We start from the raw sequence: 12,049 nt of genomic DNA on the forward strand, positions 1-12,049 counted from the left end.
GAGCCCTGAAGGAAGAAGCAGCAGGGCCACACGGTGGTTTGGGGGAGCAGCAGCTGATGTTTATTGGGGACCAATATCCCTATGCCAGATCTTAGAGGCCTTGCCCCCTGCACCTCTCGCCTCAGCTTCAGTCGTCGCTGTCGAACTCCGAGGACAGACCCTGCAGCAGGGGCAGGGACATGGAGTGCCGGTCGGGGTCCCCGGGGCCCCCACCCTGGGCTCCTGGTGGGGGGCTGCGGGGGCTGAAGAGCCAGTTCTCTGCCAGGGTTGGGGATAGTCACAGCTTGACTCATGCCCTGCTCTTTCAGTCTCCCTGGTCCCTCCCTCTGGTCCTCTGTACTGTACCCACCCCGTCATCAAGATCATGCTTCCATCTCACCCTCCCTTCCTCATCCCCCTCACCACAGTTATGGGTGTCCCACATTCTTGGGCTGTACTCTCCATGCCCTCTCCCTCCACCTTGTCCCGTCCCCCTCAGATTCGTTTTCCCCAGTAGTACCTGACAGCATGTGTGGCCCCCTTCGGAAAGGGTTTCGGCCCTTATAGGAGAATCTGGTGAATCTGCCCTCTAGCCCTTCCTGGGGAGGTGGTGTAGGTGGGGCTGGGACAGGTAGGGGTACATCAGCAGCTTCGAGGATATTGTCAGGGGCCGATATGGGGGCCAGAGGTAGCATGATGCTGAGGTTGGGTCTGACCCAGTGGGCTCCATGGAGTAGTGGGTCTTTGCTTAGGGGCTTCTGTGGTCCCAGCACTCCCTTGGGCTGCAGTGAAAACTTGAGGCATGAGAAGGCAATAGGCAGTGACCGTTGTAACCGGAGCAGCTGGGGCTCACGGCCTGTAGGCAACAGCCCCAGCTGCAGCCAGGCACAGGAGAAGACCTGGTAGATGACATAGATGCTGTGGGTGCTTCGGAGCCAGGGGAGAGTCTTCTGTAAGCCCACCTGCCCTGGTGGCAGCTGCAGGAAGGCCACCTTCTTGCGCAGACCACCCATATGTAGGTGGATCCGGCAGGGCTGCCCATCCAAGAGTCGCATTTCTTCATAGGCTATCTCTGCGCGGCCGTTTGGTGAGTATTCCCGAGTGCAGTGGGCAAAGGCACTATCGGACCCTGCCTGCTCCAGGAGGTTCGGTAGTGGTCCCACTGGTTGCAGTGCCCGCCGTCCCTGCCGACCCGGCAAAGCCAAGCGGGTGTGGGCTGGGCGGGACTGCTTCACTAGCACACCCAGTAGGTCATAGCAGGCTGCATCCGACAGGAAAGGTACTGCCACTCCATTGGGCCCAAAGCGCTCTTCGATAACCTGTAAGTGGCCAGTTTATGGGTCAGGAGTTGGTAGCCTGCTCTAGACCGACCCTCCTGCTGTTACTGTCCAATTACATCTCCACAATGTACTCAGACGGTCATGCCTTCTGCTTATCTCCCAGTTCTTTCCTGTAGCAAAACCTTGAATGTGTACTGTGTGCCAAACTGCTAGATACAGGGAATACATAAAAGAATGAGACTTTGTCCTTGTCCTAATATAGCTCAGTCTAAAGGAGGAGACAAAAATTTAAACGAACAGTAGCAGCTATGGAAAATAATAGCGTGCCATGGAGGAGATGAAAAATGATTTAACAGCCTTGTCTTTGATCAGTTTTCTAGGTGGTAATACTTGAGCTTTGAAGGGATGAACCAGGCGGAATGGTTAGTCCAGGCAGAAGAAATGGCCACTGAGAAAACCTAAGCTTGCAAACTAAGAGGGGCACATCAGGAACATGTCATTTCATATCGTATAAATGAAGGGTATGAGGAGGAACAAGCATACAGGAACTTGATTAGGAAAAGCCTGTGTCACGCACCCTAAGTGATGGGAAATTTATCCTGAGGGCAATGGGAAGCCACTTGAAGGGCTCTTGTTAGGAGGGTTGGGATCAGATAGGCATTTTAGAAAGCAAATTTTGAATAGGGAGGCAGAAACTAAGGAGAGAGAAAAGTCAAGATAATTAAGAGTATTGTAATACTCCCGGCAAGATGGGGAGGCCCTCAACTAAAATAATGAGGGAAGAGCTGCAGGTTATAAATTAGTAGTACTTGGTCACTAATGGGGTGTGGGAAAGGAATCCTCAAGGATTATTCTTAGGTGATTATTCCTAAATGGGTAATGTCATTAACCAAGAAAGGGTGTACAAAAATAGGTTTGGAATATCCATTCTTACTCTCAGTCTATCACCCCTTAGGAGACACCTGCCCTAGCTGAGGGTTCTTTTAAGGATCTGAGGCCTCTTCTTTGTAATGCTAATTCCAATATGCTTTTAGGGATTCCAGTTCCTCTTGGTGTTCTCCTACTTGTCTTTGCCTTTTTGAGTTTGGTAACCCAGTTCTGGAAAGCTTAACTTCGCGACCAACTGCAAAACACTGTAAGGTCCTCTGCAGTAATTGTACTTAGGTATGATAACAACTCATCCAAGATATTGTTGGCTGAGACTTCTGGCTCTGTGTTCTGCTAGGAGAATACAAAATTCCATTTTGGGTCCCTTTCATGTTAGAGCCCTGTTCTTCAAATGCTGTGTACTTTGCTCCCCTCCCCCAGCCTCCACATCTCACATGTCTGTGCCTCTTCTGATGGTATTGCCCACTTGGCTGGCCTTCTGGTAGAATTCACTAGTGGTCCCTTAAGGCTGATCTGCTTTTTGCTACATGAAGCCATTTTGGAAGTGCTGCCATCGAGCATGAGAGAAGGGTGGCTAATTGATGGAGTTGTGCCTGCATTTCCCACAAGCTCAGGTAGCTTGAAGACTACTGTGTTTTGTCACCTAGCCAAGAAAATAACTGGTGCTCTTACTTGATCTGCACGGAAGAATTTCCCGTCATTCCTTCTCCCTGGCTTCACTGAGACATGGAACCCTTATTTTTGGGTGGGGGTATCAGACTGAAGAAAAGGGCTCTGAGAAAGGCCAGTTGGGTTTCCAGGGGTGGGAGCAGAGCACTGGTGGGTTGGTATTTATGTATAGAATGCTCTGTCCCATGACAATCAAACCATAGTCACCAAGCATAACTTCAGAATCCTACCCCGGCTCCTCCATTGGTGCCTAGGATCCTAAAGAAATATGACAAATGGGAGTGTCTCCAGAAGAGGTTCCTCTAACAGAAGAGTGACACAACACTTGGATATTATGGTCCAGGTTTCTGCTAAAAGGTGAACCTCTGGGTTAGCTGGATACTGTCAAAACATAGACATGAATATATCATGGAGGTTTATTAGGTCTTCTTTCTTACCCTTGAGGGCCCCAGTGTTATCCTCAAATGGGAACAATAAGGCACTCAGTTCTACGCTAGGGTGACTGTGTTCTTGATAGAATCACCATTTGAGACTAATCCCTGTTTCCACTGTACTTTTACTTCCGGGTAGAAATTCTATGGAACTTACAGGACTGCAAATTTAGGTCTCCCGGGGGCAGCCCAGGATAGTGATGATGGAAGATTATCTTTTTGAATGTACCTTGACTGGTTTGAATTCTGAATGGGGACCTCTTAAGCCACATTCTGTTTAACCAAATGTTCTACAAAGTGCCCAATAAACTGTCAGCAGTTCCTGAGAGAGGAAAGCAGGTCACTCAGAGGTGTTCTGCTTGAATTTGCCACATGCCGCTAGTGATTTATCCTGCATGTCTCTACCCCAACTGTCCTGACAATTTTTCTATCTAAATAGAATAGGGTTGTTTTCTGGTGCTCAGAGATGGTGTAGCTTTCTAATAGTTGAAGGCTGCATTTATTTTCACACTAATTCTGATTGATCTAGTCCAGGGCCAACCTTTTCCAGTGCTGAAACCAGTTACTTTAAAACTTGGACCTTGGCTGTCATGTTTCTGCTTCCCTGGGAAGCTGACCTTTGTGGTGAGCAGCTACTCCATTTCGAATGGGAGCTACATGCCATTAAGGCTGCTTTGAGTATGGTAGGCACAACTTTTAAGATGGTTGTTTTATTAAACTTGGTGGGCTGCCTTCTACGAGTGCTTTAAATTCACTCTCCTTCGGGTCATATAACCATATAACCCTAAATTCTCACCTCAGAAATTTTTAGTCACCTAGATTTGGTGGGATTTATTGGATACCTACAACTCAGGCCAAGATCTGCCTGCTCCTTGAAATATACATAGTTGGCTGAAAACCCAGATTTCTCTTTCTGTGGAAGTTAAGGTGGAAGGAGTGTCTGAAGAAGTTGAAGGTAAAGCTAAGGTTCTTTAGAAAACTCAAAAGGCCTTTCCTGATCAGCCCCTGTACATCTTTGACCTTGTGTTTACCACTATTCCTTTGAACTCTGTTCTAGAGGACTATTTGTAGCTCACGAATCCACATTTCTCTTTTTCCTCTCCTGGCTTTTACATATGCTCTACCTTTAATTGGTACACTGATCGCTTATGCCCCCGCTGGTCATGAACTCATTCATGTGAGTTCATGTGAATAAACACATTCAAGTGTTTATTAAGCAATGATTATATGTGAGTAGTCATCTTCCTTCTATGCGTGAATAACTCCTACTTACCCAGCGAGGATGTCACTCTTTTCAGGAAGACTTCCTGACCTCCCAAGTCCTACCCCTGACTTAACAGTTTTCCTCTCTGCTCTCATAGCTCCTTATACATTCAAGTAACATTTCTTGCTGCTTTTGCAATTGTGATTCAATTGGACAGTTTGTGCAAAGCAGTTAGTGCAGTGCCTGGACCATAATAAACACGCACTGAGTAAATGTTAGTTATTATTGTCTTCAGGCTTCTTACTCCTTCCTATTCATAAGCTTCTCAGACCCAAGTAGGTGACACTTTGTTACTTCGCCTTTAGCCTTCGTGTTTTACCTACCTTATCCTTGATGAGGGTCCAGGCGGCATCAGCTTCATCCAGTGTTAGCAGGTGGGGGGCACCAACCAACATGGTGAGGTATGGGAAGGGTTAGGCAGGGCAGTGGCTGCTGCAGGAGCCCCAAGCCACCTAGGAAGGTGAGGCCCAGGCCTTAGGCTCTGACCTACTAGAGCGTGAGGTCATAGAGGGCCTGGTAGGTGACGGAGCCTTGGGTGAGGAGAGGGCAGTCACTCTCCTAGCCTCACTATTTTCATAGCCGGAGTCTGAACTCTTGAGTCACCTATCCATTCTCGGGCTTTAGGGGAGGAAAATGTAGATACCTGTTAGGATGTCTGTATATGTTTGCTTGTGTGTGTGTGTGTAGTTCTCAGTCTGAGTTCTTTAAGGAAAAAGGACCAGGTCCCTCTTCCTGTTAGCAGCCTCCATGAAACAATTTACTATGGTACCTTGTCACCTGCAGATGACTTTGTGAGGTTGCCTTGGGGTCCTGAAAGTCATGAGAGAAGTACAGATCAGGACTTAAACAGAATCAAGCACTAGTTCTCAGCCTTGGCCTTACTTTGGAATTACCTGGGAGCTTTAAAAATTACTGTTGCCTGGATTCTACCCCCAGAAATTCTGATTTTGGTTTGGAATGTGCCTGGGCATCAGGATTTCTAAAAGCTCCTCAGGCAGTTTTAATGTGTAGCCTGGGTTGAAACCCATTATTAACAAGTGGGTTAAACTGCAATGAAAACCAGGTGTGTGTAGGAGGGTGCCATGCTGAACAGTGACAATGTGGAGGATAAGAATCTAATTGGGATACTGTTGCCTTAGTAACGAGAGAGAACTCTCAGGAAGCCAGAATTATCCAGGTAAATTTGTGGACATTTTTCTTCACGCTCTACTCCCTGTCCTAGGCTGATCTGTGTCTCGTAGGTACTCCTACTGCAGCCCTAACCTATGTGTGACTTCCCCTTGGGTCTCTGTCCAGTGATCTCAACCTGCTGTTTTGCTGGAAAAGAAGAGTGGTTTTTCCGCAGAGAAGAACCACTCTAGAGAGCCTTTCTAGTACTCCTCTCCGCTCTGCCCCTCACCAGTCCAGAGTTCTCTCCCAAGTCCTCCTGCAGAACCCCCTGTGTGCTCAGGAAGACCTGTCATGTGTGGGGAGCGTCCTCCCCTCTCCCAGCTCAGTGAGTAGAGCTAGCCCACAAAGTTGGCCCTTGTCTGAGCTGGCCGAGGTGGTGTGAGTTTGGGGAATAGAGAAGGTTCTACAGTGGTAGGAGAGTGTTGCCAAGAAAACTTTCTTGAAAGAGATGTAACTGGCCTTAGGGGAGGGTCTCCCTAGACAGAGCTAAGGACGTGGGTGCCAGGTCTTTGAGCAAAGCTGTGACAGTGGTGTGGGCCCATGCTCCAGGAGGGGAGTTAATCCCAGATGCTTGTTGAATTCTTAAGTGTTAGCGGCTGTGCCAAACATTTTGAGTCCATTATCTTAGTTAATCCTTTTGTAATCTCTTGAAGTAGGTTACTATCATTTGCCCATTTTACAAGTGAATGAACAGGCTCAGAGAGATTAAATAAGTGCAAGTCTTCCTGATTCCGGCTTTTATCATTAAACAGTAGTTCCTTTTGGTGAAGGGAGAAACCAAAAGGTGGAAGGGTTGCCTGCTAGATGGAAGTGCAAAGTGGTGGCATGAAGAGGAAATAGGCAGGGTGAGAGGAGAGTGGCAACAGAACAAATTGAAACCCCAAGTTTCCCGTTGAGACAAGTGAAGCCAAGTCCTTCCAACGCCCCATTAGCACATTTTTCTATCACGGTTGACCAGGAGAGTTCACCTGGGGTAGTATGGTGGGCACTCCTGTTCCTTGCAGAAAGGAATCCTAAGTAAGGTAGACACAGGGAGAGCGAGAGAGAGATACACAGGACAAGAGACAGACGTGGGGCAAAACTGACAGTGGAAGGAGACAGAGATGCAGAGGTAGATACCATGAGAGTCACTGATAAACGGGCAGAGAAGGAAGGAAGCACATCCATAACTGAGGGGGTTCCAGAATGAGAAGGGCATGGATGAGGTAGGCGCAGGGTTGATGGGCTGTTGGTGAAATCGGATGAGGTCTCTTTCAGGTTTTTCTTCATCGAGGGGCTGAGCGGGGAGATTGGGTACTGATGAACTCCGCACCAAGAAGCCCATACCGCTGTCTTCTCTCTTTTGCTATCGTTTATCACAATTTTCTAGGCTCCCTGAGCTCCACACTACCCTCCCCTGACATGAAGAAAGCTTGTCTTTCCTTTTGGCTCATAGAGTCGGAGATAGAAACTTGCTGAAGGCAAACATGACACCTGAGTTCTGGGTGGAGCTGATGAGCCCAAGGGTTGGGCTGTGCGGGCCACACCCTGCTCATGGGGTTTGCCTCCCGTGTGGCACTTTCTGGGGCTTCCCTGGGAAAAAGACACAGATCACCTGCAGCACATCTGAGGGGTGAACAGAGTGAAGAGCGTGAGGACAACAGACTGGTGGGGGCTGATCTTCCAGAGAATACAAGGTTCTCTGCAGGGACCTTTAGGACAGGATAGAATAGCACAGATAGCAGACTTCAGAGTGATAAACAGCCCTGTTTAGTCGCTTTACTTCTCTCAGGCTAAGGGGTAATCGTAGAAGTTTCTAATCCCTTATTTGAAAACTTTCCAGGACAGATGTATTTTACAATTTAGAATTCTTCAGATTTTAGAAAGGGAGTATAGTACCCTTATATAAGAGAGACATGGGCAAAACTGACTAATAGTGCGAGGAGGAGACAGAGATACAGGGGTACAGAGGCAACTCCAGTGAGATTCATTCAGAGCAGTGCCCTATAAACGGGCATATCAGTATTTCTGCAGCTAAATATATAAATAGTCACACTAAAATAAATATAAATAGAATTGGGACGGTTTAAGTCAGGTTTTGGACCAAAAACTATTGTTCAGAGATTTTTTTTTTTTAATTTGGAATTGTAGATAAGGGGTTATGGGCTTACAGTGGTTCTCAGGTTGTTGTGATGAGTAAAAGAGTGCTGGTAAAGCCTTCTAAACATATCACATGGTAGAGATATACGCAATCTCAATCCAAAACAAAATACAAATATCCAAGGGGGTGACTTTTGGGGTTGAAGGAAGCAAGTTCTTACAATGAATAATGCACAGCTTTGGAATCAGCTGCGTTGGGGAGTTGTGCACAACCGGGGAAGAAAGTACCTTAGAAGAGAGGCTGCTTGTTCTGGGAGGGTGACAGAATTCACTGCTTATGAACACTGGCTGCATATGATTTCCCTTTTCACGTACCAGAGGGGAAAGGCGAAAAATGGTGTGCATATGTGTATGTGTGACTGCCATACATACATTTCTTTATAATGTTGTAATAAATATCTTAGTGCATACATCTTTGTTCACGTCTAATTATTTTGTCAGGATAGATTTATTGAAGAGAAACCTCTAAGAGAAGGATATGGACAATTTAAAGACCTGTGTACCAGTAGGATTAGAATTCTGTCATAGTAATCCACAAAATCATTACCTGGAGGGCTTTTTAACTCATAACTTCCTGAGAGAATGACTGAGCTCACACTCGGGTTGTGGACAAGTGTAGATTTTTTCCTCATCCCTTTGGTTTCAGGGTGACAACACCTCTGAACATCTTGCAGAACTCCTGGGCTATTTCTTCAGTTCCTTGTTAATGAGGACCTGGTGAGACCCCATGTGGCCCTAGAGATGGCATCACCTGCTTTTTCAGATCCGTGGCCCCGTGTGGTATCCCACAGTGTGTGGTCCAGCTACCTGTGCTCAGTGGTCAGCGTTGCACCTGGCTTCAGGTCTTCATGACTAACTCCAATACCTGTGGGTGTGATAGTTTTTCTGGAGAGCTTAGGTCTGCTTGTGCAGCGTGCAGCTTTCTCTGACCTTGTAGTAGTGACTTCCTGCCTTACGTCTGAGATTACACTCATTCTGCATTCCATGCTGGTGTGAAAGATGTCTTATGTAATGCCCCTTCCAATGAGGAGTGGAAAGTGAATCCCCTGTTGGGCAACACCATGACACTTCCTGTTAATATTTCTATTCTCTGGCACCCACAGCTGTGTGAAATACTCCTATTTCATTATATTACACCAATATCATGTGCTTCTGGTGATGTTGCCTAGGGCAAATGGAGTTGCTGAGGAGGATTTTATTTAGGAATTCTGCGCTCTTGGCTGAAGATGCCCAAAAGAGCAGGTTGGTAAGAGACCATAGTGACTGTGGATCTCAGGCAAGCAGGTGACACAGTTACAATGATTTTCTGGGATATCAAAATGTGTATCAGGTGGATGCCTGACTCCTGAAGCTGCAAGCCCAGAGAGAGAACATCTAGCCATTTATTCTTAAGACTTTGGCAGGGGACCGAGGGGTAGGGGAGATAGTGATTATGCATGAGACCAAGAGGATTCTCTGAACTGGGAATGTCTTAAAGATCAGTGTCCTGGCCAAATTGGGACCACGGGACACATTGTCCAGATTCTCAGAAGGTTGGGGATAAGCTTACACGATTCCTTGTCCAAGGACTGGCTGAAATAGAATCCGGCTCCAGAAACAGAGAGGGCTGTGATCCCAGACAAGTACCGTAATACTTGTTTCTCTTCTTAGACTCCCGGTTTCAGGATCTATAGGGGAGCTTTTGTGAGGGAACATGGGCAGACTTAGGTTTAAATGATGGTGAGAGGCGAGGAGGGAGCTTTAAGTTAAATGTTGTGTACTGTGATCATGGTAACACATAGCCCCCTGCCTCCTGCCTCCTCCCAAGGATATATGGCTAGGCAGGGGCTTCACAGCAAAAATTTGTTGAGTGATTATCACAGTCATATCCAGATAATGGGACAAGGATGACATAATCCAGACCCCAGATTCTCCTCTGAATGTCCCCCACCTTCACCCCCAGGCTCCATTGTTTTCAGTACCCTTAGAACTGGCCTTTTCTGAATGGGAAGGTTCCCGGTCGGTCCCTGATCTTCTTGGTGCAGTCCCCATAGATAGGTTTGGGGGCAAGTGGCAGCAGCAAATAGATGTTAGAGAAGAGGATGTTAGAGAAGAGCTGTGGGACAGTGAGACGACCGAAGTGGTGTGTGAAGTAGGAGAGGAGACCAGGCACATAGAAGGCCAGAATGACACAGATGTGGGAACTACATGTCACAAAGGCCTTAGCACGGGCCTCCCTGGTAGGCAGCCGCAGCACTGTGTGGGCAATGTGCCCATAAGAGCCAGTGATATCTACCCAGAATATCTACACCTGACATGGCCAGTAAAAACGCCAGCCCATACAGGTTGTTGGCCCATGTGTTGCCCACCACCAGCTCCACCACTGCCATGTGTGCACAGTAGGCATGGTCCATGGTCTTGGCTCGAAAGTGCTTAAATCGTGCCACCAGCAGAGGGAAAGGCTCAACAATAGCCACAGCTTTCAGTGTCAATGCCAGGGCTGCATAGCCCATGCGGGCTTTGGTGGCTAGGCTAGGGTCGTGCAGTGGACTCCCTACTGCCACAGCACAATCACAGGCCATGGCCAACAATATACCAGATTCTAGGGCAGTCAGCACGTGAACAAAGAACATCTGGACCAGGCAGGCAACGTATGGCACAGGACGGGGCCCAAGCCACAGCACAGCTAGCAGCCCTGAGGCTATCGATGTGGCTAAGCCTAGGTCTATGGCCGCCAGTGTGGCCAGGAGCAAAAACATGGGCTCGTGCCGCGTGGAATCTACCTGTACCACTGCCAGCAGTGCTCCACTGCCCAGCAGGGCCAGCAGATACATGGGCCCAAAGACCAGTGTGAGCCAGACATGGGCACCCCCCTAGCCCTGGAATGCCAGTCAGTATGAAGAAGGCTGGGCATGGGGAGGTAGAGTTTGGCTGTGGAGCTTCTGCCATCCTGTGGGAGGTGGGGGGAAAGCTTTAGGGCTCATGGGGTCATGACTCTTGATAGGGGAAGGACAAAGGGAAAGATTTTGGCGTGTCACAGTGACACAGACCCATCCATGGAGTATGTGTAGGGGTAGTGCATGGTTGGGAGGATCACAGGGTTATAACCTAAGGTCACTTAGCTGAAATGGGAAAATCCTTTGTGCTTGAAAACCCATGAGCATAGTAGGGGAAGACATGGAGGACAATGGTAGTGAGGAGGGGGAAAAGGTCACTGCTTCAGTGACTTGTACGGTCAGAGCCCTCCATTTGGAGGTCAGCTGAAAATGGAGTGGAAAGTTTTTCTTCCTCAGGGTCCAAGTAGAGTCAGTCTCAGTCTCTGGCGATGGGGAGAAAGCCAGTGCTGGGTAGGGCTCAGTCCTCAGGCTGGTCCTGTCCCTGACTGTGTACCCTTAGGCTCAGTCCTCAGGCTGGTCCTGTCCCTGACTGTGTACCCTTAGGCAGAACTCCTGGGCCTTGGCTTCCTCAGCTCCATCATGGGAGTACGCTTAAATGTTGCCCAGCTTTAACATTCTGGGCACCAGCTCTCCATCAAGAAAGGAAAGTAGAGAGAATGAGAGAAACAGCAGGTGGCGGCAAATGGGACCTGGAATAAAGCTGGAAGCCCTATGTGATAGGAGAAAACTCAGTAGGTTTTTGGTGTGTGGGGTGCTTATGTTATCTTTAACTTGATGCTGAAATAGTGAACTTGAACACGGGCTGGAGAGCTGAAGTTGGGCCTAGGAAGCAACAGAGAAAGAGAGATGGCAGCGAAAAAAAAGGCACTTCTCTATTCCATCTTCACAATCCAGAAGAGAGTTCCACTAGTTTCATTCCTGTTGTGCCTGAGGGTGTGGAGGTGACAGAGGGGGAGGAAATGGCACTCAACCCAGAGTAGCAGTGATAGAAGGAAGAAGAAGCATCTCTGATGTTGGAGGAGGCAGGGCAAGTAGAACCGATTCCTCCCAGAATGCAGCCCACGGCAGAAGCTTAACAAATGTGGAATAGATAAGTGAAGGAGGAAGAAAGCACCAGCAGAAGATCTGACTGGGGAAAGATCCCGAGCACCACGTTTTGGCAGCTTCTCTGTCGTGACCAGTGCCCGTGGCCTTTATATGCCCAATAGCCTTTATGTGGCTATTCTACCTGCTTCCCTCAGGGCCCTTACCCATCCCACCTGTGCCACATTAACTCTTCTCTGTTCTGTCTTTTGCTCAGTAGCTGATTGGCCTGGTAACTCAGGAAATAGAGTAAGGAGGCAGAAATGGGGC

General features: G+C 48.1%; 2 protein-coding genes across 2 annotated transcripts; both read right to left on the bottom strand.

The window, feature by feature from the left end:
* Positions 1 to 127: 127 nt before the first annotated feature.
* LOC308503648 (uncharacterized protein C11orf42) lies at positions 128 to 5,364 on the bottom strand (the record flags this gene model as incomplete). The annotated part of the gene is made up of 3 exons (XM_081063118.1): positions 4,835 to 5,364; positions 500 to 1,298; positions 128 to 258 (listed from the first exon to the last, which is right to left on the bottom strand). The coding sequence occupies exons 1-3, from the start codon at positions 4,904 to 4,906 to the stop codon at positions 128 to 130; spliced, it is 1,002 nt and encodes a 333-aa protein (XP_080919244.1). The 5' UTR covers positions 4,907 to 5,364.
* Positions 5,365 to 9,783: 4,419 nt separating this feature from the next.
* On the bottom strand, positions 9,784 to 10,748 carry OR52W1 (olfactory receptor family 52 subfamily W member 1; the record flags this gene model as incomplete). Its single annotated transcript, XM_081062392.1, is given in 3 exon segments — positions 9,784 to 10,089; positions 10,091 to 10,672; positions 10,674 to 10,748. Coding segments are annotated over 3 exon segments (963 nt in total).
* Between the last annotated feature and the right edge of the window lie 1,301 nt (positions 10,749 to 12,049).

The sequence above is a fragment of the Rhinolophus hipposideros genome (genome assembly GCF_964194185.1).
Source record: "Rhinolophus hipposideros genome assembly, chromosome: 10".
NCBI lineage: Eukaryota > Metazoa > Chordata > Mammalia > Chiroptera > Rhinolophidae > Rhinolophus > Rhinolophus hipposideros.